At 36.1% G+C, this 27700-nt stretch overlaps 1 protein-coding gene across 3 annotated transcripts in view; it reads left to right on the forward strand.

Annotated features, from left to right (window-relative positions):
- WNK3 (WNK lysine deficient protein kinase 3) overlaps window positions 1-27700 on the forward strand; it is a 144910-nt gene that overhangs the window by 36977 nt on the left and 80233 nt on the right. For all 3 annotated transcript variants that reach the window (XM_047716927.1, XM_047716928.1, XM_047716929.1), the window contains exons 3-10: window positions 7141-7313; window positions 8111-8331; window positions 9057-9214; window positions 12151-12239; window positions 16243-16462; window positions 20931-21225; window positions 22221-22402; window positions 22499-22648. In XM_047716927.1, coding sequence (XP_047572883.1) covers window positions 7141-7313; window positions 8111-8331; window positions 9057-9214; window positions 12151-12239; window positions 16243-16462; window positions 20931-21225; window positions 22221-22402; window positions 22499-22648 — 1488 coding nt within the window. The remainder of the gene's footprint in view (window positions 1-7140; window positions 7314-8110; window positions 8332-9056; window positions 9215-12150; window positions 12240-16242; window positions 16463-20930; window positions 21226-22220; window positions 22403-22498; window positions 22649-27700) is intronic.

Consider the following 27700-nt stretch of genomic DNA (forward strand, 5'->3'; position numbering starts at 1 on the left):
TTGTATATTCTTGCCTCCTTTGTCATAGATTAATTGACCATAGAAGTGTGGTTTTAGGGCGCCTGGGTGGCTCAGTGGGTTAAGCCGCTGCCTTCGGCTCAGGTCATGATCTCAGGGTCCTGGGATCGAGGCCCGCATCGGGCTCTCTGCTCAGCGGGGAGCCTGCTTCCCTCTCTCTCTCTCTCTCTCTCTGCCTGCCTCTCCGTCTACTTGTGATCTCTCTCTGTCAAATAAATAAATAAAATCTTTAAAAAAAAAAAAAAAGAAGTGTGGTTTTATTTCTGGGTTCTCTGTCCTTTTCTGTTGACCTATGTGTCTGTTTTTGTGCCAGTGCTATACTGTTTTGATTACAACAGTTTTGTAGTACATCTTGAAATCTGAAATTGTGATACTCCCAGCTTTATTTTTCTTTCTTAAGATTTCTTTGGCTATTTGGGGTCTTTTATGGTTCCATAAAAAATTTTAGGGTTTTTTTGCTCTCGTTCTGTGAAAAATGTTGATGGTATTTTGATGGAGATTGCATTGAATATGTAGATCATTTGGGTGGTATGAGCATTTTAACAATAGTAATTCTTCCAATCTGTGAGCATGGAATGTTTTTCCATGTTTTTGTGTCATCTTCAATTTCTTTCATCAATGTTTTATAGTTTTCAGTGTATAAGATCTTTCACCTCCTTGATTAAGTTCATTCCTGGGTATTTTATTCTTTTTGGCGCAATTGTAGATGGAATTCTTAATTACTCTTTCTACTATTTTATTATTAGTGTATAGAAATGCTACCATGAAATTGTTATTTTTAAAAAATACTATTTACAGTAGCACCAGAAAAATACTTAAGTGTATATAAAGTATGTGCATTATCTGTATGCTGAAAACAAAAAAAAAAAAAGTAAAATCAAAGAAGATCCAAATAAATGGATTGGTTGATTAGAAGACTTAATATTAAGATGTCAATTTTCTCCATATGACCTACAAATTCAAGACAATTACATCAAAATCCCAGTGGGAATATTTGTAGTTGTTGACAGCTGATTTTCAAATTAATATGGAAAGGCAGGAACTGGAATAGCTAAAACAATTTTGATAAAGAAGTTTAACAAATTCATGTTAACTGATTTTTCAGACTTACTCCAAGGTTACAGTAATTAAGACATGTTTGGTATTGGCAAAAAGATAGACACATAGGTAAGTGGGACAGAAGAGAATTTGGAAATAGACCCAAACAGATATGGTCAAGTGATTTTTATTTTATTTTGTATTTTATTTTTTTGGAAGATTTTATTTATTTATTTGAGAGAGAGAGATACAAGCAGGGAGTGGGAGAGGGAGAAACAGACTCCCCGCTGAGTGGGGAGCCCAATGTAGGGCTTGATCTCAGGACCCCCGGGATAATGACCTAAGCTGAAGGCAGATGCTTAACCAGCTGAACCACACAGCTGCTCCCTGGTCAAGTGATTTTTGAAAACGATAGAATGGCAATTCGGCATAGAATGGATGGTCTTTTCAACAAAAGGTGCTTGAGTAATTATACATGCATACTAAAAAAAAAATGAACCTTCACCTAATTTTCACATGTTATACAACATTTAACTCAAAATAGATCATAGACCTAAAAATGTAAAACATAAAACTGTAAAACCTCTAGAAGAAAACCTGAGAAAATCTTTTTCACTTTTGGTTAGGCAAAGAGTTCTTGGATATAACAATGAATACATGATCTATAAAAGTAGAAAATCAATAAATTGGAGTTCGTCAAACTTAAAATATTTTGTGTTATGAACGACACTGTTAAGAAAATGAGAAGATAATCCACAGAGTGGCAGAGAATATTTTCAAATCTCATACGTGACAAAGGACTTGCATCCAGAATCTATAAAGAACTCTCAAAACTCAACAATAAGATAAAACAACCTAATTAAAAAATGGATTAAAGATTGGAACAGACATTTCAGCAAAGAAGATAGATGTATAGCAAGTAAGCACACAGAAAGATGCTCAATCATTAAGGAAATGAAAACTAAAACCATAATCTGATACCCCAGTACACCTATTGGAATGGCTAAAAACCAACCAAATGAAACAAAATCCTGACAGGACCAACTACTAGTGAGGATAATGTGGAGAAAATCTAATACATTGTTGGTGAGAATACAAAATGGTAGAACCATTCTGGCACTCTCAGTTTCTTACAGAGTTAAACATACCATATGACCCTTCAATCCCAGTTGAGACATTTATCCAAGAAAACCTACATTCACGCCAACAGTTGTACATGAATGTTTATAGTAGTTTTATTTGTAATTGCCCCAAACTGGAAAGTACCCAAATGTTTTTCATCTGGGAATGGATAAACATATTGTGGTACATTCATAGGTGGAATACTAGTCAACAATTAAAAGCAACAGACTATTGATAGAACAATATATGGATCAATCTAAAAGACATTGTGCTAAGTAAAAGATGCCAGACTCAAAAGGCTATGTATACTTCTTCCCATTTATAGGACTTTCCAGAAAAGGCAAAATTATAGGAATAATAAATAGATGAGTAGTTTCTGGAGTTTAAGGGTACGAAGAGGGTTTGACTAGAAATGGATGGTGCAAAGGAATTTGTGTGTGTGGGTGGGGGGAGGGTGGAATCAATGGAATTGTTCTGTGTGTAATTGTGGCAGTGGTTATACACTTTATGCATTTGTCGAAACTTAAGGAACTATACATCAGAAAGAATCTGTTTTACTAAGTGATTTTTAAATAAATTAAAAATATGTGGTTCAGGAAAAAATAAGCTAAGAGAGTATCAGGTCTTTCTCCTCGCTCTCCCTCTCCCCCCAACAAACCTTACTGGAACTCTGGACAAATGGAAAGATACACACCATGTTCTTAGATGGCTTCCTAGTTACAGTTTTCTCCAAATTAATGTCTGTATATTTGCTATAAGTCCAATTATATTCCAAGTGATTCTTTTGTTTTAATTGGAAAAATGATCTTAATGTTTATATAGAACATAAAGAGATGAGAAAGCCAAGAAAATAATGAATACGGAAGTGATTTGTCTTATCAGTCATTATACATACTGAAAGCCACTATCATAGGGATGGACAGATTAGTGAAAAGAAGCAGAATCCAGTATAATTAGAGACAATATACAACAAACATGTTCCTCAAGTCAGTGAGAAAAGAGTAGTTTAAGTGGTGCTAGCACAACCAATTAACCATCGAGATGAAAAGACTGCATGTACAGGAAACTCCAGATAGATGAGAAAGTTAAATATAAAAAGTCTTAGGAGACTAAGCTTCAGATAGTCACATAAAAGATATTCAGTAAAGTAAGAGATACTGCTGAGTGACTATGAGGTGTACCATATAGTTAGTCATCATCTGAAGAAAAGACTCACATGCCAATCTTCTTCCTTCCAGATATAATTGCAGCTACTCATTTGCGTATCTGTCTCATCCTATATCTATGCATTTAAATATGTAATAGAAAATAAAGCATTGTTGAGGATGGGTTTTTTTATGTACAAATTATCATCTTGTAATTTTTTCCGAGTGCTTTTTATTTCTCAGCAGAATGTCTTAGAGATCTATCCACATTAGTATACATAGATCTTCCTCATTCTTTTAACTTGTTATTTGGCTATAACCCACATGTAGCACTTTTGATCCTGGGCAGGTTACCTAACCACCTTAACCTCAGTTTCTTCATTTGCAAAATGAAGATGACAGTAATGCCTATCTTAAAGGATTGTTGTAGGACTAAATGTATCAATATATTAAAAAATTTAGAGCAGTACCTGGCATATAATGAACTTTATTATTGACATTTTAGTTGTTTCTAATTTTTCACAATTACAATCCATGCTGCACTGAACATCCCTTTACATATTTCCATATACACAACAAGGAATAATGTGAATAAAGTAACCAGAAGTGAAATTGCCACAGCCCTGATGTGCTTCTTTATTAGGGTTATCATGAAGTCTTAAAAAAAAAAAACCTCTTTTTAAAAGTTTTCCCTTTTTTTCCTCTTTTAAAAAATACGTATTTATTTTAGTAATCTCTACACCCAACATGGGCCCCAAACTCATGACCCCAAGATCAAGTGTCTCATGCTCTTTTGATTGAGCTGGCCAGGAGCCCCTTAAAGTTTTTCTTTATATTCCAGGTACTTAACATACAGTATAATATTATTGGTATGCAGTATAGTGATTCAGCACTTCCATATAACACCAGGTGCTCATCATAACCAGTGACCCCTTAACCCCCATCACCTATTTAACCCATCCCCCACCCACCTCCCCTCTGATAAACTATCAGTTTGTTCTCTATAGTTAAGAGTCTGTTTCTTGGTTTGCCTCTCTCTCTTTTTTCCCTTTGCTCATTTGTTTGTTTCTTAAATTCCATATATGAGCGAAATCATATGTTATTTGTTTTCTCTGACTTATTTCTCTTAGCATAATACTCTCTAGCTCCATGTATGTTGTGGCAAATGGCAGGATTTCATTCTTTTTATGGCTGAATAATATTCCATTGTGTGTGTGTGTGTGTATACACACACACACACACACACACACACACACACCATCTTCCTTACCCATTCATCAGTTGATGGACACTGGGGCTGTTTCCATAATTTGGCTACTGTAGATACTGTGCTATAAACATGAGGGTGCATGTATTCCTTTTATTTAGTATTTTTGGATGCTTTAGGTAAATACCTAGTAGTGTAATTGCTGGATCATAGGGGAGTCCTAGTTTTAACTTTCTGAGGAATCTCTGTACTGTTTTCCAGAGTTGCTTCACCAGTTTGTATTTGCATCAACAGTACAAGAGGGTTCCCCTTTCTCTACATCCTCACCAATGTCTGTTGTTTTCTGTGCTGTTGATTTTAGCCATTCTGACAGGTGTGATACCTCATTGTAATTTGGATTTGGATTTCCCTGATGATCTGTGATGTTGAACATCTTGTGTCTCTTGGCCATCTCTATGTCTTCTTTGGATAAATGTCTACTTATGTCTTCTGCCCAGTTTTTAACTGGATTACTTGTTTTTTTGGGTGTTGAGTTTTATAAGCTCTTTATGTGGTTTATCACATATGTCATTTGCAAATATCTTCTCCCATTCTGTAGGTTGCATTTTAGTTTTGTTGATTGTTTCCTTTGCTGTGGAGATTTTTATTTTGATGAAATCCCAATAGCTTATTTTTTTCTAAAAAAATAAAACAACCTCTTTAATGGAAGTCTTTTGTGTCTATCAAGTTACCATTTCTCCTACTCTCTTGAGTTTCATAAAAGTATATTCTATCAATGCTTTTATTTATCTTTAAAAAATTTAACCCTTCTCATATTTCTGATACTACTGTGGATTTGCTTATATATTTCTTTTGTCATTTTGGTGAGATTTAGGAAGAGAAGGGAATTAATGTAATATGTTGTCAGTCATCTTGAAGTGAAAATTATACCTAAATTTTTAACTAGGCTACTTGATTATTTCTCTGTCAAAATCAAAACTTAAAATAGTTCTCTCACTCCTTCCTTTCCTACTCTCACTTTCAGAAGACAAAAATTTTTATTCTTCCTTTTCTGTTTTTTAAAAATTCAATTTAATTTTTATAGTTTCACATTTTTATTTAAATTCTAGTTATGTAACATACAGTGTAATATTAGTTTCAGGTATAGAATTTAGTGATTCATCACTTACATATAACACCTGGTGATCATCTGGAGTCTTAATTGCAGAATTTCTTTTTGCATTACATATCTTCTATTGAAATTATTGTTTAGAAAATTCACTAAATTTTAATAACCACATTAACCATGATTACTTAGCCTTTGGAAATTTCATGCTGTTTATTGTATGTCATACTCTCCTTTTTCTAATGATGTTATTTGGCTAGATTTTTATTGAAATTCTTTGAGTAATAGTTTCAGAAAGGGTGTATGGTATGGTAAACTTTGGGTCCTTGTTTTCATGAAGATGTGTTCTTTTTCCCTTATAAATTTGGTTGGTAGCTTGTCTGGGTTCAGAGTTTTAGGGTTACAGCCCTCCCTCAGAATTCTGTAAACATTGCTCCTTTGACTTCTAGAATTTAATGTAGCAGATTAGAGGTCCAGTTCCTGTTTGAAGGTATTTTACTGGATGGTAATCTTGTATTTCTGTCTAGAAATATGTTGGCAATTCAGATGTTTAACCAGAATAAATGCCTAATGTCTAACATTTTGATTATTCCTGTCCTGACATTGTAGATCCTATAGATGTGGAAATTTTGGATTTAGGGAAACTTCTGTTTGTTTTGATTATTACTTTTTTTCATTTTGATACATTGTTTTTCTTTGCCAGCAAAGGAAATTTTATTTATATTTCCAGCTTTATTGAGATATAATTGACATAACACTGTATAAGTTTAAGGTGTACAGCATAATGATTTGATATATGTATATATTATGAAATGATTATCAGAACGTTCAATTATCATATGAGGTATTGATTTATTTTGCAGGTGGATTTATAACATAGTTATGAACTATGACAGCTGCTGCTTGAATGGGAGGAGTCAAAGTATCCATCTAATAAAATATATCAGTGATTATACAGGTCCTGAGAAAAAAAATTGACAGGTGAAGATAAATACATACATAAATGAAAACAACAAAATAAGGCATGTGTGAGCGATGTTACACATGTGCATGAGAATTTCTAGACTCTAATTTGGAAATTCTTTTTTTTTTTTTAAGATTTTATTTATTTACTTGTCAGAGAGAGATCACAAGTAGACAGAGAGAGAGAGAGAGGGGGAAGCAGGCTCTCTGCTGAGCAGAGATCCTGATGCGGGACTTGATCCCAGGACCCTGAGATCATGACCTGAGCTGAAGGCAGCAGCTTAACCCACTGAGCCACCCAGGCGCCCCGGAAATTCTTTTTTTTTTAAGATTTTATTTACTTATTTGACAGAGAGAGATCACAAGTAGGCAGAGTGGCAGGCAGAAGAGAGAGAGGAGGAAGCAGGCTCCCCAGCAAGCAGAGAGCCCGATGCGGGGCCGGATCCCAAGACCCCAGGATCATGACCTGAACCGAAGGCAGAGGCTTTAACCCACTGAGCCACCCAGGCGCCCCTAATTTGGAAATTCTTATTCCATTTCAGGATCGGAAATTAACCAAAGCTGAGCAGCAAAGGTTCAAGGAAGAAGCAGAAATGTTAAAGGGTCTCCAACATCCCAATATAGTTCGATTTTATGATTCCTGGGAATCTATATTAAAAGGAAAGAAATGTATTGTATTGGTGACTGAACTTATGACATCAGGAACTTTAAAGACGTAAGTTGACTTTGACAGTGCCAATGAAGTTTTATTTGGAAATAATTTTCAAGAGTCATAAAAGTTGTTTATAAAATAACTACTTGATTAAAGAATAGGTAGCATCTGAATCTAGTGACTGTGCTTCAGGGCAGGTTGAAAAATTTAGGATGTTAATGAAGTTCATTAGAAAATGCAGTATTGAAAACAAAAAAGAAAATACAGTATTGAGAAATGAATATTTGTGGGATCACATAAAATTTTAGAATTAGAAGTAATGTCATTTTGTAAAAATAATGAAATTTCAAGGGTATGGCCACATTCACATATCTAGTGAGCAGGACTGTCTAATTATAGTTTATTTACTTTTATTTCTGACTACAGTTTTTCATTTGATGGTGTAATCAGTTATTTATAACTATTAAATGTGAGATATACTTTTTCTGTTTCCTAGCATCTTTGCAGTAAAATTTTACATAGTTAAACCCTATGGTGACCTTATATAAGCAGTTATTAGAAAGTAGAGAAGAACTTTCTTTTTAAAATTGTGCTACCTTTCCACAAAAGGATATTCTGATTAAAATGATTCTTGTTTTGAATTAAAAATACTAAAAAATGCTAAACTTGGCAGGATATCTTCTCTAAGAATGAAGCCTTAGATTTAAAATTGTTTTTCTATAACAGAGAATAGAAAACAGTTCAGTGATGGCAAGCATAGTACTTAAACTAGCAGCCAACTTACATGATTTACCCTAATAGTGCTCATATAATAAGCTAGGTATGTGTGTTTACATGTGGTCTTTTGTTTCTTTGTGTAGGTACTTAAAACGATTTAAAGTCATGAAACCAAAGGTCTTAAGGAGCTGGTGCAGGCAAATTTTAAAGGGGTTGCAGTTCTTGCACACTAGGACTCCTCCCATTATTCACCGGGATCTGAAGTGTGACAATATTTTCATCACGGGACCCACTGGATCTGTGAAGATTGGTGATCTAGGCCTGGCCACCTTAATGCGAACATCATTTGCTAAGAGTGTCATAGGTGATTAAACTTTTATATTTTATTGGTTGGATAAAGAGAGATTTTGCTAATTGTCTATATCTAGAATAGGGATCAGCAAACTGTGGCCCATGAGCCAAATCTGGCCCCATTGCCTATTTTTGTAAATAACATTTTATGAGAACACAGCTGTACCCACTCATTTATGTATTGTCTGTGGGTGCTTTTGCACTACAGTGGCAGAGTTGAGTAGTTGTGACAGAGACTGTTGTCTCTGAAATATTTACTATCTGCTTCTTTACAGAGAAGTTTGCTGACTCCTGGACTAGAATGTGAATTTGCTTTGAAATATCTATTACATATTGACTTATTTCAGAGACATCCTAGTGTATTTCTTTTTTGGGATATGTTAAAGATCATTAAAAGGTTCTGAAGACTTAAGAAAGAGGATTTACTAATTTAGTTCAGAAAAATTTATAAAGGAAGGATAGAAATAAAAACGGATTTTAAAAATTAACAAAAAAAGAAAACAGATTTTAGTAATCATTACCTAATCTTGAGTGTTACAAATTGTACTCCATGAGTATAGAAAGTTAAGGAAATTCCTGAAGTACTTTATATAGGTATAGCAAGTATTCTGCAAATATTTATAAATTTGGTTTAGGGAGCAGAAATTAACTCTGGTAATCCTTATGGCAAAGGGAATGTGATATTGGTGGATACATTTTTCTTTTTAATAAAGATGTGGATGTGGTGTTATTTTGTAGGGACTCCTGAGTTTATGGCCCCAGAGATGTATGAAGAGCACTACGATGAATCTGTAGATGTCTATGCTTTTGGAATGTGTATGCTGGAAATGGCTACTTCAGAGTACCCTTATTCTGAGTGCCAGAATGCAGCTCAAATATACCGTAAAGTAACTAGTGTAAGTATAACTTTATTCTTTTTATTTCCTAGATTGTCACATTTCATGTTGAAGTTGGTAAAGTTATTTTAAAACTAATTTTGGTTTAGTGCTATATAACAGTGCTAAATTTAAAATAGTTTTAATGTAACAAGCTTTAGATTTATGTTATATACCTAACTTTATTGGGGTCACATAAAATGCTCTGTATTAGTATCGTTGGGTAAATTTACAGACATATCATCTATAACCACTTGTTTGTAAATCATTTTTACATTTATTAGTGGATATTATTTTTTCAAAGCTGAATAATGAAGATTGACTAAACAGTTTTGAAGGTTTCTGGTTCTAAAAGCCTGATTATAAAAGGGCGTTTAAAATATTATTCAATAGCTATAGTATTTGATTCCCTGTTAGGGGTATTTTGTTGCATTACAAATTGCAAGGAATGTAAAGATGAATAAGAAGTGTTTGCTACCCACAAAGAGCTTGCATTTTTAGTATGGATAAATTCACAAACAGGTATAAACATCAGAGGATAGGAGTAGAGTAAGGGATATAAGAGAGGTAGAAGTAAAGTCTTAGGATAGTTCTAAATAGGTCTGTTTCATAATCCAGTTGGGTGGCTCTAGAATAGGCCAAGAAAGAGACTGTCAAAGTGTTTAAAGTAACTGATATTAATAGGTATCCTTTTAAAATGCATGCTTTACTGCATACTTTTATATTTAAATCCTTACAAGATGGCACTATCTTCAGTTTATGAATGATGAGACTGAGAACCAAAGGTTGTGACTTGCCCAAGTTCACACACTACTAATAATGGTGGATTTTGACCCTAAATCGGTCTGACTCTAGAGATAATTGTATAGGGAGACTAGAAATAAGGCCAGTATTCCAGAATATGGGCCATTCTGTAGGGCAAATGACTTAGTTTCTCCAGCAAATCAATTTCATGAAAGCAAAAGGGGGAGAAATTGTTAAAGAATACAAGAGACTTAAAGTAGTGGTGAGCAGGTAAATGTTCAACAAACAATTCTCTGAAAAAGAAAAAACTGATTTCTAGCATTTGCTGATTTCCTTGGTGTTAAATATTTCCACAGTGACTTTTAAGTTTAAGGTTTTTTTTAAAGTTTAAGTCACCAGTGTGACCTCACTGAATGCAGGTTTGGAGATGGTATACACAGTGGAACTTATATGATATTTCCACCATATGGATAGAATAAACAACCTCAAGAGCATAAATAATAGTAAAATGTAGTAAAATAATTAAGGACTGACTGATATTTTCAGTATTTATTACCTTGGTTGTTGATATAATTTATTTAATTATAAGCTTATATAATTTAATTTTTGTAAATGACTATGTTTAACAGTCAGCTTGCAAAATTCTTGAAAATGTAATAGTTGCCTCTTGTTAGCTTGGTATGAGCCAGCTTTAATGCGTCATACATGTACTATGAGGACCTTGTTTGAATCCTGATTTGAACAAACCAAGTATAAAAAGCCATCATTTAGACTATATGGGAAATTTAAGTGTGGACTGTAACAAAGAGCTGAGAAAAAGAGGTAAGGCTAGAATGTTTTTTTAGTCTTGGTCTGTACGTTGTATGGCAACAAATAGAAAAGACTATGTACTCAATTTTTTAAGTTGCAGTTCCCCAATTATTTTCACCTAGGAGCAGTGCTGGGAAATAGGTAAGAGATCAATGGAAAGGCCAAAAAGGACTTTTTCTATAAGTAGAATGATATAACTCCATATTTTGAATGGTGACTTTATTATCTTAAAGTCACAAAAATATTATATCATAATTCATGTTTCCATCTGTAAGAAAGCTCCTAGAATTTGAGATTCCACTTAACTACTAATCTCACCAATTTATCTACTATGTGATACTGGGCATTCTGATTCTGCATCCTGTGAAATAGTATGTCAGACCCAGAACTAGGCTTTAGATTGCCTCATTCCATGACAATTATTCTATGATATCTTTCTCCTTCTAGATTAATTTGGAGTTTTTTGTTAAATAACTGTAATGATTTTTTTACAGATTTATTTATTTTAGAGAGAGAGAGAGCCCATGAGTGGGAGGGTCAGAGAGAGGGAGGGAGAGAATCTCAAGCAGACTCCGTGCTGAGTGCAGAACCCCGCTCAGGACTTGATCCCAGGAGCCCGAGATCATAACTTGAGCTGAAACCATGAGTCAGATGCTCAACCAACTGTGCCACCCAGGCACCCCTAATGATTATTGTTTTAAATCTAAAACTCATAATTTAAGGGTAATAGAATATAAATAAGCAGATTCAGGCAGCTAATAGCTACAACATTTTTAATTGTCTGGACCTTACTAATTTGTTATTGAATTCCTAGAATCTGATAATTAGCTTTGAGTTTCTCTCTATATTTTAGTATTGCTTAATGATAAAAATAATATAGAGTTCTCAGAAATACACACACACACACACACACACACACACACACACACATACATATATATTGATTGTTTATTGCTTCTCGCCATTCTGGAAGACTTGTTTATTGCAGTTTGTTAATTGATGTTATGCTTGCATATATATTTTGGGATCAAATATTTATTCCCTACTTAATGTTGCAATAAGAGAGTTATCCATGTTATTACATTTTTAGTTTTTGCATAACAGCATATATATTTATCACATAATTTGTATCTCTTGTTAGAAATTTAGATTGTTCACAGTTTTTCACTGTGAAATTTATTATAGACTATTAGAACTGTGACAATATCTTCAACAAATTGTTTAAGTTTACACCATATGTCTATATTTATCTCATTTAAAGTTTGAATATGGTTTAGTGTTAAAAATTATTATGTTAATAAGTGTCATATTGATTTGAGCTTTCAATTGCTTAATTTGTGACTAGAAACTATTTTTCAATCAATTGCTTAGTTTGTGACTAGAAACTGTTTTTCTTTTCTCAGGGCATAAAACCAGCCAGTTTCAATAAAGTCACTGATCCTGAAGTGAAAGAAATCATTGAAGGATGTATTCGCCAAAACAAATCAGAAAGGTGGGTACAAATGTAGTGAAATGATATAACCGATGGATACATTAAACTCTTACCTTGGACTGGGTCATTTTCTGACCTTTGAATAATACTGGGTATTATTTTTGAATGGAACACAAACCATTCTGTCTGGGGTGAAGTATATCAGTGCATGTTGTTTGCCATTTTGGACTTTGATATCATGTGCTGAATTTTTCTTGAACTGGAATTTGGGTTTTGTTTGTGTTGTGACAAGTTTTCATCACCTTCACCCTTCAGTTTAATAGTCACTGATAGTAGAGTGCTTCTGCATTGTCACCTTCAGGTAAGTACTTAGAGAAAAATGATAGTTTAAAAAAAATTGATCATCAACTCCTCAAGTGTTTCATATTTGACCAATGTCCTTGTGTCATGATAATGGTAAAACAGATAGGGCTATTATATCTAAGAAGTAGTATTCTAAGTTTATTTATAACACAATTTGTGTTTTTCTTATGGATATATCCCTTTAGTTTTAGCTTTTATTTCCTGTTAATTTGAGCTTTGGACAGTTGCCGAGTTAAATCAGTAGGTTAGTCTTTTGATTTTTTACCTCCTTATTGATTATGATTAATAAAGGTGATAGGTCCTTTACAGAAATTATTTTCACCCACATTTTATTGACTGTCCCTCATTTTTATTAGTTTTCTAAGTTTAGTGTTGTATATCTGAGACTATATAAAAGCCATTGAGGTAAAGCCTGCTTCATTATAGCTTTATTACTGAACATTATTTTACCAACAGGCTATATCTAGGTAGTTATATATTTTAATTATGGTAAAATATACGTAACCTGAGATTGACCATTTTAATCATATGTTAAGTGTACGATTCAGTAGCATTAGTACTTTCACATTGTTAAACAACCATCACTGCTATTTCCAGAACCTTTTCATTACCACAACAGAAACTCTGTACCCATTCTCTCTCCATTCCCTCTTCCCCTCAACCTCTGGTAACCTTTATTCTACTTTCTGTCTCTATGAATTTGCTTCCTCTGAGTGCCTCATGTAAGTGGAATCAGTATAGTATTTGTCCTTTTGTGTCTGGTTTATCTCACTTAGCATAGGGTTTTCAAGGTTGATCTCCATGTTATATCATAATTTCCTTCCTTTTTAAGGAAGAAACACGTATGCACACACAGCACATTTTGTATATCCATCCATTTGGATATTTGGGTTATTTTTATCTGTTGGCTATATGGTGAATAATGCTACATGAACATTGGTGAATAAATATTTGCTTGAATCCCTGCTTTCAATTCTTTTCATTATATACCTAGGAATGGAATTACTGGATCATATGGTAATACTATGTTTAATTCCTTGAAGAACCGCAAATTTTTTTCCACAGTGGCTGCACCATTTTGTATTCCTTCTAGCAACATATGAAGGTTCCAATTTGTCAACATCCTCACCAACACTTGTTATTTTCCATTTTTTTGATAATAGCCATCCTGATGGCTATGAAGTGGTATCTCATTGTGGTTTTGATTTGCATTTCCCTAATGTCTAATGATGTTGAGTATCTTTTCATGTGGTTATATCTTCTTTTGAGAAATGTCTGGTCAAGTCCTTTGCCCTTTTTAAAATTAGGTTGTTTATTTTTTGTTGTTGTTACTGTTTTTGAGTTTTAAGAGTTTAGACGTGCTTTTTTTTTTAAGATTTTATTTATTTATTTGACAGAGAGAGATCACAAGTAGGCAGAGAGGCAGACAGAGAGAGGGGGAAGTGGCTCCCTGCTGAACAGAGAGCCCAATGTGGGGCTCGATCCCAGGACCCTGGGACCATGACCTGAGCTGAAGGCAGAGGCTTTAACCCACTGAGCCACCCAGGTGCCCCAGACGTGCTTTTTTTTAAGTGAATCTAAAAATGCAGTTGTCTCTTGAATAACATATTGTACAATACTGTAAATGTATTTTCTCTTCCTTATGGTTTTCTTAATATTTTTTACTCTAGCTTACTTTCTTGTAAAAATACAGTATATAATACATAATATGGTATATAACACTTACAAAATATGTGTTAATCAACTGTATATGTTATTGGCAAAGCTTCTGGTCAACAGTAGACTATTAGTAGTTGAGTTTTTGGGAAGTTAGGAGTTATACACAGATTTTCAGCTGAGATTGGCACCCCAATCCCCCCTCCCAACAGTGTTCGAGGGTCAGTTGTACTATGTGGAAGTACCCATTTTAGTTTGGATTCTGATTATTGCTTTTGCAGCACTTTAATTGTGATCTATTACCAAAGAACATTGGAATATTCAAAAGGATTCATGATATATTAGTATATTAGAAAGAACACAGGCTTCTACATCAGACTAAGAGTCAAATGTGGACTCACACTTAGCCAGTATGACCTTGAGCGAGTTACCTCTGTTCCTCAAAGCAGGTATTTATTTTGATGATTAAAAAGATATTGCATATAAAATAACTAACAGAGTAGTAAGTATTTAATGGTGTCTTCTGCTATTACTGTAGTTATTCCATAGTAAAAATACATAGGCTACATTTTCATTGAAAGGTAGAGGGCTTGACTTGGTTGTATACTTGTTGTTCTTCTTCAGATTTTACCTATTTATTTGAGAGAGAGAGAGAGAGTGTGTGAGAGGAGAGGGGAGAGGTAGAGGGAAAGGGAGAAGCAGGCTCCCCACTGAGCAGAGCACCAGACACAGGGCTGGATCTCAGGACCCTGAGACCATGACTTGAGCCAAAGGCAGACACTTAACTGATTAAGACACTCAGGTGACCCTTGGTTGTGTCTTCTTAAACACGTCTCACCTTAGCCTTAAAACTAGTCTGAGGAAGCTTATTCTTTTTATAACAGTCTCTTAATTATTTGTCCCTTGATCACTAAAAACATAATCAGGAGGGTTGAAAATCTTCAACTTACAGGATACCATGCTTCTCAATATACTTCATCTGCTTTAAATAGTCGAGAGAAATTTTCTATATAGACATTATGAAATACATGAGTTTTAGCTCTCTCTGGCCTATAATATAGATAGATTAGATATTATATGTATGTTTTTAGAAATTGGCCCAAGCAAAGGACATTAACTGCCCCCAGCTTGTAAAAGAAACTTTTGAACCACTGTCCTTTTTTTTTTTCCCTCTTCAGAGATGGTTAATCTCTAATATTAGGTAGAGGGGTATCCATTGTATGTATACTTTGGCCTAAAACACTAGGCTTAAATACTTGAAGAAAACCATGGGACTTTGCTGAACTAAATTAATTTCATTCATGGCATTCTCTAAAGAGTGAAGTTCACTGACTAAATTATTATTAATGGAGTCAATGACTTCTATTTATAACGTTTGTAAAAGAGTTTGTATTTCTGATTTCCTTTAGAGGTTATATATCCAGAAGAGTTTTTAGCTTCCTTTGCTGACAATCTGTTGTTTGAGTTTTATTTTTGTACATTTTTAAAGATTTTATTTATTTATTTGACAGACAGAGACCACAAGTAGGCAGAGAGGCAGGCAGAGAGAGAAAGGGAAGCAGGCTTCCCGGTGAGCAGAGAGCCTGATGCGGGGTTCCATCCCAGGAACCTGGGATCATGACCCGAGCTGAAGGCGGAGGCTTTAACCCACTGAGCCACCTAAGTGCCCCTGTTGTTTGAGTTTTAGTAACTTAAGTCAGTGGCTTAGGGAAACTAGTCACTCTACCTAACATACTGTAGCACTTCTCCAGTTCTCTAGGCATACTTACAGGTCTGTTAAAGTTCAGAATCTAGCTATGCTGCTGGAAACAATCTTTAAGGTGACTTTAAGTGCATGTTAGTTCGGATTTCTTTGCATCTTTGGTAAATAATAAGTTGGATATAAGATTTCATTTTTTTATAACGAGGCAGATTAATGGTCTAATTAATAGGAAATTTAAAATAAGATTGTTACTTTGATTTAATTGATGTTTGCTAATTAAGAGTTCTATATCTTGTTCATGATTGGAAAAATTGATAATGAGATATGTATTTTGTTTGTTAGGTTGTCTGTCAGGGACCTACTAAACCACGCATTTTTTGCTGAGGATACAGGACTGAGGGTGGAATTAGCAGAGGAAGATGACTGCTCAAATTCATCCTTGGCCTTAAGACTCTGGGTTGAAGACCCTAAAAAATTGAAAGGCAAGCACAAAGACAATGAAGCTATTGAATTCAGTTTCAATTTAGAAACAGATACCTCTGAGGAAGTAGCGTATGAAATGGTAAGTGAATCTTACAGCTATTCTCCACTCCCCCCCACCACTGTTGCCCTTTATAATATCAGGGTTAGTCGATTCCTTCCTCCTTATTGCTTTCTTTCCTCCCTATTTTCTCCTTTTCTTTATTTAAATTTTTTTATTGTGAAATGCATCTCTGTAGCAGAGATGTACAGTATGTATGTATGTACGGTATAAAGAATAATAAAACACTACTTTTGCTAAGAAATAGAACACACTCTCTGTCAAATAAATAAATAAAATCTTAAAAAAAAAGAAATAGAACACAACCTGTACCTTAGAAGCCACCTGTATGCCTCTCCCAGTTGTATTCCCTTCCCTAGTCACCACAGGTAATATCTACCCTGACTTTTATGCTACTCGTTTCTTTGCTTTTTGTTATAGTTTATCTAAGTAATATGCTGTTTTGTTTTAAAAACCTGAGTGGCAAGCACACATCTAGCTGGTTATTGAAGTTACTATTAGGTGAAGATGTTCAGGAGCACATAAACTGAATGGAGTCTCTCAGTCATAGTCTGGCTTCAGCTTCGCTAAGTGTTTACAAGAGTCACTTCTGGGGAAGTCAGCAGGTGAGGTCATGAGTGAGTTCAGGGAAATACATGCATGGCTCACCAGTCAGGTCACCAGTGGACCATTGTGTGGACCTTTAAAATTAGTTGTCTGGTAACAATATGGTTTGATGGGGAGTGGGTCCCTCTGACCTCTCTACTTCTAATCACCCCATGATCCCCTCCTTATAGAGCAGATGACAGCAGATAACTTCTGTGGGTTTGAATGTGTGTCCACACCTCTCCCAGGCTGCTACAGTGCTTGGAGGGAAGGTGTGTAGGCACTTTTGCAGCACATAGTCAAATTAGCCAAGTACAGAGCGTCTAAGCCAGGTTAGCCTGGGCATTCTGTCCTCAGGTTAAAAAGAAGGATGGAACATTGACATTGGGGATCTTGGAGATGATAGCCTTTAACCTATTTTTATAGTAATAGTGTTCTAATCTGGAATGATTGCCTTGGACATCTGGTGCACAGCTATTATCCTGATTTTTCTCTTTACTATCTTTCTAGACTTCTCTTCCTCTCTTCTATAGGGTTTCATGTTTCTTAAATCCCATGTCTTTCTCTTCCTTGGTTTACCCTCTTGATATAGTGACATACTTCCTTTGCCTGCTTCTTAAAGAAAGGGTTTAAGAGGTAAATTCTTTAAGACTTGCATGCATGAAAATATTTTTATTCTATATTCATATTTAATTGATTCCTTGGCTGGCTAAGGCATTTTAGGTTGCAGTTTAAAAAAAATTTAGACTCACTGTTCCATGCTTTTCTAGCTTTCAGTATTGGTATTGAGAAGTACAAAGTTCTATTTTCTGAATCTTTTGCATGTGATTTGCTCTCTGGAAACTTGTAGTAGTTTCTGTTTCTTCTTTAGTATTCTAAAATTTCACAGTGATGTGTCTTGATTTGGGTTTATTTTCGTCTACTGTGTTGGATTCTCAGTGGACCCTTCCAATCTGTCAACTCATATCATTTAGTTTCTGGGGAATTTCTTGAAGTATTTTATTGATGATTTCTTCCCCATTGTTTTCTTTCTGGAACTGTTATCATTTGGATGTTGAACCTCTTGAACTAATTCTCTAGTGTTCTTAACCTTTCTGTTTTACATCTTTTTGTCTTCTTATTCTTCTTTCTGGAAGATGTTATTAACTTCACCTTCTAACCCTTCCACTGAATTTTTCATTTCTGCTATCATGTTTTTAATGTTAAGAGTTCCTTTTTATTTTTTTGATCTGTTACTTCTTTAGAGTAAACATCTTGTTCTTTGTTTTGTGGAGGCAATATTATCACACCTCTTTGTAACATAAGTAAAGAGAGTGTTTTTGACATTTTTTTCTTCCCATATAGTCTCTTTTCACCAAATTGTTGTTTCACTTTTGTTGGTTTTGTGTTTTGTGTTCTTGTTAGAGGCTTTTCTGATATTTCCGATTATTCTTGGCTAGTTGCTCATGATTAATAGATTATAGGAGACTATATTTGTTTTCTGTTGCAGTGTAATAAATTACCACAAATTTAGTGACTTAAAGCAACACCCATTTATTATCTCAGTTCTAGAGGTCAAAAGTCCTAGTGGACTTCACTGGATTCTCTACTTAGGATCTCACAGGCTGAAATCAAGGTGTCAGTGGCCTGGGCTCTTCTCTGGAGGCTTTTGGTGGGGAGTGTGAGGAGAGTGTGGGGGTCGGGGACTGCTTTTGAGTTGTTGGCAGAATTCAGTTCCTTATGGTTGTAAGACTGAGACCCCTGTTTCCTCGGTGGCTATAAGCTGGTAGTCACTTTCTGCTCCTAGAGGCTGGTTTTCAGTCCTGTCCTGTACCCCACTCCATCTTCAAATTCAGCAATATCATGTTGAATCCTTCTAGAGTTACCAGCTGGTAAAAGACTCACCCAGATAATCTCCCTATTTTAAGGTCAACTTTTCACAGCAAAATAATGGGAGTGATATCTCATTATATTCACAAGTTCGAGGATTAAGATGGGACACCTTTGAGGGGCCATAATTTTGCTGACCACAGGGTCTTACAGCCTATTGGGTGATGTGATTGCTTGTGTCAGACTTGTTAACTTTAACCCGTAAGGTAGGGTATCTGGATGGGCCTTTAATTAAGGAATCTTTGACATCAATATTTATAGGTGTGGGGTGCCTGGGTGGCTCAATCGGTTAAGCCTTTGGCTCAGGTCATGATCCCAGGGTCATGGGATCAAACCCCACATTGGCCTACCACTCAGCAGCCAGTCTGCTTCTTCCTCTCCCTCTGTGATCTCTTGCTTTCACTCTCACTCAGATAAATAAGTAAAATCTTTATAAAAAATATTTGTAGGTCTGTCTTCTTAGATTGGTCAGATTTGCCAGAGAATCATCTTTCAATGTCCGTCCTGAAGGGTTAGGGTCTGGTTACTGGTACTTTGGAAGCCAAGTGAGGAAAAGGGCTAAGGGTTTCTGCATATGCCATTCAGCATGCATATGGTCATTTAATCTTGTTTTCTACGTAGTAGCCTTACCCTCAGTTGTGCCTGGTGTTCCATAATCCAGAGAGCCTCTCTTTTACCCTCTCCAGAGAACAAAACTCAAGGCTTCTTGGGTAGGGAAGAAGCAATCACCGGAAGGTATGGAATGGAGGGTGGGGCATAGTGATCTAAATATTTAACTGTTTTACACAACCCTTTCACTTAGTCTTCCTTATTTTAGTCATCTCTTTTGACTTTATCCAGTTCTGGAAGTAACTGGTATTGCCAGTTCCTGTGCCTTAATGAGCATTTTTCAGTATAAGTCATAATGATTCTCAGCTTTCCCTAATTCACCTTTTTCAAGACTGCTAGGTCATTTATTACTTAATCTGTTTTCCACATTCTGGAATGTCCAAAATGTTGCTGCTATTGTCTTTCTCTTATTCTCCCTGTCCCTGTGGGTTTACAACTTAAAAATCCATTTAGTATGGGGTTGTTTTTTTTTTTTTTTTTTTTTGGAGCTTCGGGAGGGAGTGAATTAAATATATGGATTCCATCTAACATTTTAATCATCTTTCAACTACCACGAAATTTCCCTGAGTCTGCAGACCCCCAAGACATGCTTTAAAAAACAGATTGTAGGACTGAGAATGATATGCCATGACACCTCCTCAAGTCATCTTCTCTGCTACTCAGCCCTGCTCTTCTCAGACAGCAAGCCCTTAACTTCTCTTCTCTCACTCTTCTAACGCCTGGTAAGATGTAGTACTTTGCTGTGAGCATATGTCCCTTTGCCTAGAGTGTGGATCTCTAAACTTCGTCCACACCTCCCTTAACAGCCAGCAAGTACCTTTTTTTTGTTTTAATTAAAATCAGAGTTAACCTTTCTCTGTGACACTTTCTCTACTTTTTCCTTTAGGGCTTTTTCAGCAGCTCATTTCTACCTTATTTTAAGTTAAATTTGTACCGTCTTACCATCAGAGTGTGCTCATACAGGACAAAGGACTGATGTAGTAACTTATATGTCTCTGGAGTCCAGTACTGGGCACATTGTAGGCACTTAACGTTGTTGAATAAGGAAACCTTTTTAATCTTTCACAAACCTAATGACAATCACAAATGGTCTGTAATAAGACTGCATGTACAGAAACATCAAGTTATTTGTTTTCATTTAAAGTCAGAATTATTTTAACAATGCTTGGTAATGGTATTGTTTTTCTTATGCTGAATTTATGTATGTCTGATAAGGAAAGAACATAGATGTACATCCAAAATATTGAATCACCATGATGTACACTTGAAACTGTCAATTATATTGAATTGAAAAAAAAGAACATATAAACAAGTTAACTGCTATTTAATAACATTTAGAATTTGGGGGCACAAAATAACTGTGCTAGTAAAAAGTTAAAATCTTAAATGTTAAAGATGTAGTTTGCTTATTATGTTTTGTTTGTAGGTCAAGTCAGGATTCTTCCACGAAAGTGATTCCAAGGCTGTTGCTAAGTCCATTAGAGACCGGGTCACCCTGATAAAGAAGACGAGGGAGAAGAAGCCAGCTGCCTGTTTGGAAGAACGCAGGGATTCCCAGTGCAAGTCTGCAGGGAATGTACTCCCTCAGCCCCAGAATACAACTTTGCCCCCTGCTCCTGCTCAGCACACTGGGGCTGAATGTGAAGAAACTGAAGTTGATCAACATGTTCGACAACAGCTTCTACAGAGAAAACCCCAGCAGCATTGCTCCTCTGTTGCCGGTAATAGTTACAACTTATAAAAGCAAACAAATGTGTAATTGTATTCCCTTATGTCAAAATAGTACTTTTGTGTTTTTCAATGCATTTTCTTATCTATCATTTCATCAGTCCTTTTACAAAACCCCTGAAATAGACAAGCTGGCTAGTTTCCTTATTTTGAAATTAAGAAACTTGTGTTATGTGACCTGTCCATGGTGCTAATTGAATAAGGATTATAATCTTTTTACTTTTTTTAAAGGTCTGATGTAAATCCTTTAATAAAGAAAATTTGGAACTAAAGGGAGAATGTGTTGTTCAAGAATGAATTTTCTAGATTTTAAGATCCTTTGTATTTTAGACTCAAGTATAAAATTATCATAGTTCCCTCTAATTTTTCTGCTATAATGCATTCTCTTCTCTAGAAGGACAGAGTATTTTCACAATAATAACTAATTGTTCTATAACAATAGTATTATTTTCTAGTCAGGTTCTAGGAGAATGAGAATATGACACTTAGATTTGACTGAAATCCTAGTGGCAAGTATAGATTAGTTGGGTGGGGGAGAAGCAATCACCCGAAGGTATGGAGTAGAAGGTGGGACACAGGGATCTAAATATTTTGACTGCTTCTTACAACCCTTTCACTTAGCCTTCCTTTACTTTAGTCATCTCTTTTGAATTTACCAAGTTCTGGAAGTAACTGGTATTGCCAGTTCTTGTGCCTTAGGAGTATTTTTCAATATGAATGATAATGGCCAGCAAAAGGAGTTGATTTTTATGTGATTCTTTGTTTTTAGGTTTGCTTTACTAAGAAAATTTTAGTTCTACGACAGTGTCGGCATGGAGAGTTTACATAATGGTTTTTGGTTAACTGTGTATTGTAAATATTTTATTTCAAGTTGTCTCAGATTGTCAGAGTAAAAAAAAAAACCAGAGAAAACACTTGTTTTCTATGCCATTTGGACCTTGTGTTTCAGGTTTTTCCTTCTATCTGTTGCTTATTTTCTTTGTCATAGGTGACAATTTGTCTGAGGTAGGAGTTGGATCTGCTGTACACTCAGATACTTCAAGTCAGCCCAGTGTAGCCTATTCCTCAGACCAGATGATGGTTTCCAACATCCCACAGGCTGAAATTAATGTTCCAGGGATGATTTTTCCATCCCAGCAGCTAGTAGGACATTACCAGCAGATTTCAGGGGTGAGGTGAACTCATATATTTTTAAATATATAATCTATATATTTACTATAAACGGGAGAGTTTATCTTTAATGTATTTTTTTTTCTTATTTAACAGTTGCAACAGCAGCCAAAGCTGACTCAGCCCCACATTTTGCCTTTGATTCAAGGTCAGTCCACTGTTTTGCCTGTGCATGTCCTTGGACCTCCGGTTGTCTCACAACCCCAGGTTTCCCCATTAACTGTCCAGAAAGTCTCACAGATAAAGGTAAGATATATTTTAGAAGCTCTGTATTGGGTTAAAAATTTTTCCGATAAAGCCTCTCTTTTGTAAATTCATTATAGTTTATATAAAACTCACTGAAAGCCAAAAGTTGTTTATGCTTTCCTTCACTTAAGATATTCTTTTTTTTTTTTTTTTTTAAAGATTTTATTTCTTTATTTGACTGAGAGATCACAGGCAGAGAGGCAGGCAGAGAGAGAGGAGGAAGCAGGCTCCCTGCTGAGCAGAGAGCCGGATGCGGGGCTCGATCCCAGGACTCCGAGATCATGACCTGAGCCGAAGGCAGTGGCTTAACCCACTGAGCCACCCAGGCGCCCCACACTTAAGATATTCTTGAGGATGTGCCTAACACTGTGAAACTAGAATCTTGAGACACTGCTTATATAACTGGAAAAGAAAGTGAGAACTCCACTGATAGATAAACAAATTTATTTAGGACTCAGATCTCTTGCTTTTGGTGATAACGGTTTGTTCTTTGTATTGGCTTTTCTAGCCTGATGTGCATGTGGAGGGATTTCTTTCCTTTTTTCCCCCAGATTTTATTTATTAGAGAGAGAGAGAATGTGTGCACATGAGTGAGGGGTGGTGGGCAGGGCAGAGGGAGAGGGAGAAGCAGACTTCCCAGTGAGCAGGTATCCCAATGCAGAGCTCAATCCCAGGACCCTGAGATCATGACCTGAGCTGAAGGTAGACGCTTAACTGATGGAGCCACCGAGGTGCCCCTGGAGGGATTGCTTCCATAGTTAATTGGAAATAATATTTTATAGACTTATAATTTTTAGCACTTTCATCTAGATTTATGGAGGTTCCTCCAGATATTAAAAATAGAGCTACCCTACAACCCAGCAATTGCACTAGGTATTTACCCCAAAGATACAGATGTAGTGAAAAGAAGGGGCACCTGCTCCCCAATGTTTATAGCAGCAGTGTCTGCAAACTTAGGAAGGAGCCAAGGTCCCCTTCAACAGATGAATGGATAAAGAAGATGTAGTCCATATATACAATGGAATATTACTCAGCCATCAGAAAGGGTGAATACCCAACTTAAGCTAAGTGGAGTAAGTCAAGCAGAAAAAGAGAATTATCATTTGGTTTCACTTATATGTGGAACATAGGAAATAGCATGGAGGACCATAGGGAAAGGGAGGGAAAACTGAAGGGGGAGAAATCAGAGAGGGAGACAAACCATGACAGACTATGGACTCTGGGAAACAAACGGGGTTGCTGGAGAGGAGGGAGATGGGGGGGGGGGGATAGCTGGGTAATGGGTATTGAGGAGGGCACATGTTGTGATGAGCGCTGGGTGTTATATGCAACAAATGAATCATTGAACAGTGGCTAACTGAACATAATAAAAAAATTACTAAATATTTTGGCTTTTTAAAAAAATTCTTGGCTTTTTGAGAAATTTAAATTCCAGTTTAGTTAACATACAGTGTTGTATTAGTTTCAGGTATCGTGAAAGTGTAGTGATTCAACAATTCTATGCATTATTCAGTGCTCATAAGTATACTCTTAATCCTAATCAACTATTTCACCTACCCCCCCACCCTGCTTCTGTGTGTATATATACACATACACACACATTCTGTTTTTACACACACACACACACACACACACCACAATTTTTTAAAAGATTTTATTTATTTATTTGATGGAGAGAGATCACAAGGAGGCAGAGGGGCCGGCAGAGGGAGAGTGGGGGAAGCAGGCTCCCTGCTGAACAGAGAGCCCGATGCGGGACTCAATCTCAGGACCCTGAGATCACGACCTGAGCCGAAGGCAGAGGCTTAACCCACTGAGCCACCCAGGCGCCCCCACACACCACATTTTATCCATTCATCTATCAGTGGACACTTTGGTTACTTCCATAATTTGGCTGTTGTAATTAGTGTTGCTATACACATCAGGGTCCATTTTTTTTTGAATTAGTGTTTTTGTATTCTTTGGGGGAAGTACCCAGTAATGGAAGTGGCTGCACCAGTTAGCATCCCCACCAGTGGATTCCCAAGAGGGTTCATTTTTCTCCATGTCCTCACCAATACTTGTTTCTTGTGATTTTGGTTTTAGCCATTCTGACAGGTGTTAGGTGATATCTCATTGTAGTTTTGATTTGTATTTCCTGATGATCAGTGATTTTGAGCATCTTTTCATGTGTCTGTTGGCCATCTGTATGTCTTCTTTGCAGAAATGTCTGTTCATGTCTTCTGTGCATTTTTTAATAAGATTATTTGTGAGTTTTGGTGTTAGATTATATAAATTATATATCTTGGATGCTGACTCTTTATTGGATCTTGGCTTTTTTTGTTTCATGCTTATTTCTATAGGAGAAATAAATGTTTCTGTCTTTTTGACTCTCAAAGTCAGCATTATTCATTTCTGACAAGGAGTAAACAGTTATGAGCGTTCATATATTAAGACTATATTGTGGTTCCCAAGGTTATGAGGTCTGGACACATGGTTCAGCTTTTCTTTGCCATCACTGCATTTTCTTTTCTCAGCCTCACCCTCCCCTGCATGTGCCTTATTTCTTTGGGAATGAGATGGTCTGAACATTCTCTGTATATGATTCAGTTAGCAGCTGGCACATCTGTTTCTTTTAAGAGATCGGTATATAGTAAGTGACAGCTTATCAACAATTTTTAATGATTGCCATTTCTGTGGATATAAGATAAAATAAAATATGGTTCTTACCTTCAAGGGGTTCACAGTCTTACAGGGGGAGGCATACACGTAACTTGACAAATGTCAGATACATTTAAAATCTGCTGGAGTAATTTAACCTGATGGAGTTGACAGTAGCCTGATATTTGGCTATTGTTTGTAGGTAACATGGTACATATTCATAATTGAGCTCTTGTTGTGGTTTTATTTGTCTAAGATTTTAATAGAAAGTATATTGAATGGATGCTTAATTTAACTTAGGTTCAACCATATAAGTATGCAGATATGTATATTTTAAAATGTGTTTCCAGTCTTTTTAAAGTTTTAAAAATTATTCTGAGTGTTATTTACCTATCTAAAAATAAAGCCTATGAAGTTATAAAATAGACCGTGAAAATCACCTGTTATTTCTCCAGCTAGAGACAACTTTTGTTTACATTTGTGGGTAGAGCCTCTAGGTTTGTCTTTTTTTCCCTCTGTATACAAAATATGTAATTTTGTTTATATAGACATTTGTATATCACATACATGCTATTTTTTAAACTTTTTCACCACATAGAGTAGCCATATAAGAAAGCACTTTGACCATTGATGTCTTTTTATGAATGTGGTAGTTCAAGTTCTAGAAATTATTGCAGCCAACCTCTATTTATTCAGCCAACTCTCTGCTCTCCTCTTTAGAGAGCTTCTGTGTTCATTTTAGCTATGATATTGAAATCCTTTTGAGCTTTTTCTTGGAACTTCGAGTGTCTGGTGTGTGATAATGTTAGATTCAGTTACTCTGAATCTCTGCCAGGGTTTGAATGAGTTATGTGGCAAGTGCAGTAAATGAGAAGCCATGAGCAGTGTATTACTGGGACTGGTCTCAATCCCTTAATGTATTCAACTAGCATTTACTCATGGTATTAAGGATTTCTGTAGTACTAAAACTATACCCAGCACCTTTTTGATAACTTGCTGAAATTTTTAAAACATAGCATTCTGTCTGGGACAGGCCCATTAAAATGGGCATGGTATATACATTTGTAATTTGAATTTTCCTTATACCAGAGCCAGGAGCTTCAACTGACCTTTGGAGCAAATGAACAAACTTCAGCCTAATCTATGACTTTACACTTGTCAGTTATTAGAGTTCCACAACCAGTCTTTCTGCAGTTTCTCCTCAGACATTGCCTATTTCACAAATGATCTCCAAGCATGTAACTGTTGGTCTTCAACTTGAGCCTGGGCCTAGAAATGGAAAGCAGGCATTAACCAAATCACCAGATGCTAATCAGACTTTTAGTTTCTTACTGGTTAATTGTCTTCAAGCTTTGTCAAGTCATTCTGCCCAGTATATGAGTAGTGCACAGAATGTTGCTGGTATAGCTCAGGTCCCTTCTGATTCCACTGAGGGGCCATTCCGGGGCCAATTAGCCTTCACAAAAGATACATTCAGTACCCCACTCATATCCATTAGTACATCAGGAATCTGTGGCTCTAGGTTCTTTAGCACCACAAAGCTAGACTGTGCATTTAAAGAAACCTTGTTTCCAAGCCTCTATGCAGCAGCAGCCATTAATGTTACAACCTGAGATAATGGCATCACTACAAAAAATTTTCACCAGGATTATATTCTGCAAGTGTCTGAAGCTCATGCAAGTGAGCAGCAGCTGAAGGATGGCATTGAAAGTGTGATTCAGTCTCTGGAATAGCCATCTTATTCTGTTCAACACGCTTATCCAAGACTACCTGCAGAACTGCCATCCTTCTCACTGAAGGCTCCGGGGCAGCTGCCATTGTCGCCAGAAAAAAGCTTCTTACCTATCACAACTAACCTACCCAATCCAGACTCTAGCACAGCCTGTTTATTCACTGCCAGCCCCAGAGTATCATCTTACACTGTGCAACCACCAGGATCATAGTCAACCCATTCTATGCTGACTTCTTATCCAGTCCCACCTGTGGGTACAGACCTCTTATTTGGCCCCAGGCCAAGGGCAGCCTGCTTTCCCAATACAAACTCAGGTTTCATTACCTTTTTCTAGACCAGACAGCATAGAAGATCCAAGGAACTTACTCTGCAATTTATAGAACAGTTTGCTTACCAGGTACTGCCTATTGAACATGCCCATTATTCAGCACAAACTGTTTACACCATCCAGACAACTCAACAGGCAACCTTCATAACACAGTAAGTATATGCAGTAAACCCTCCTGATAGTAAGCACATACGTATTAGAAACTCTGCAGATCAGAAGTTACACTCAGTACCCCTTTATGTAGCACAGACTTCTGACCAACAAACCTATTTAACACAACACTAAGGTAGTAATTCTTCAAAGTTGGGAGCGAAAGCCATTTTTAACATCACCCTTAGATATATAGACACAT

This window comes from Lutra lutra, chromosome X (assembly GCF_902655055.1).
Source record: "Lutra lutra chromosome X, mLutLut1.2, whole genome shotgun sequence".
Classification (NCBI taxonomy): domain Eukaryota; kingdom Metazoa; phylum Chordata; class Mammalia; order Carnivora; family Mustelidae; genus Lutra; species Lutra lutra.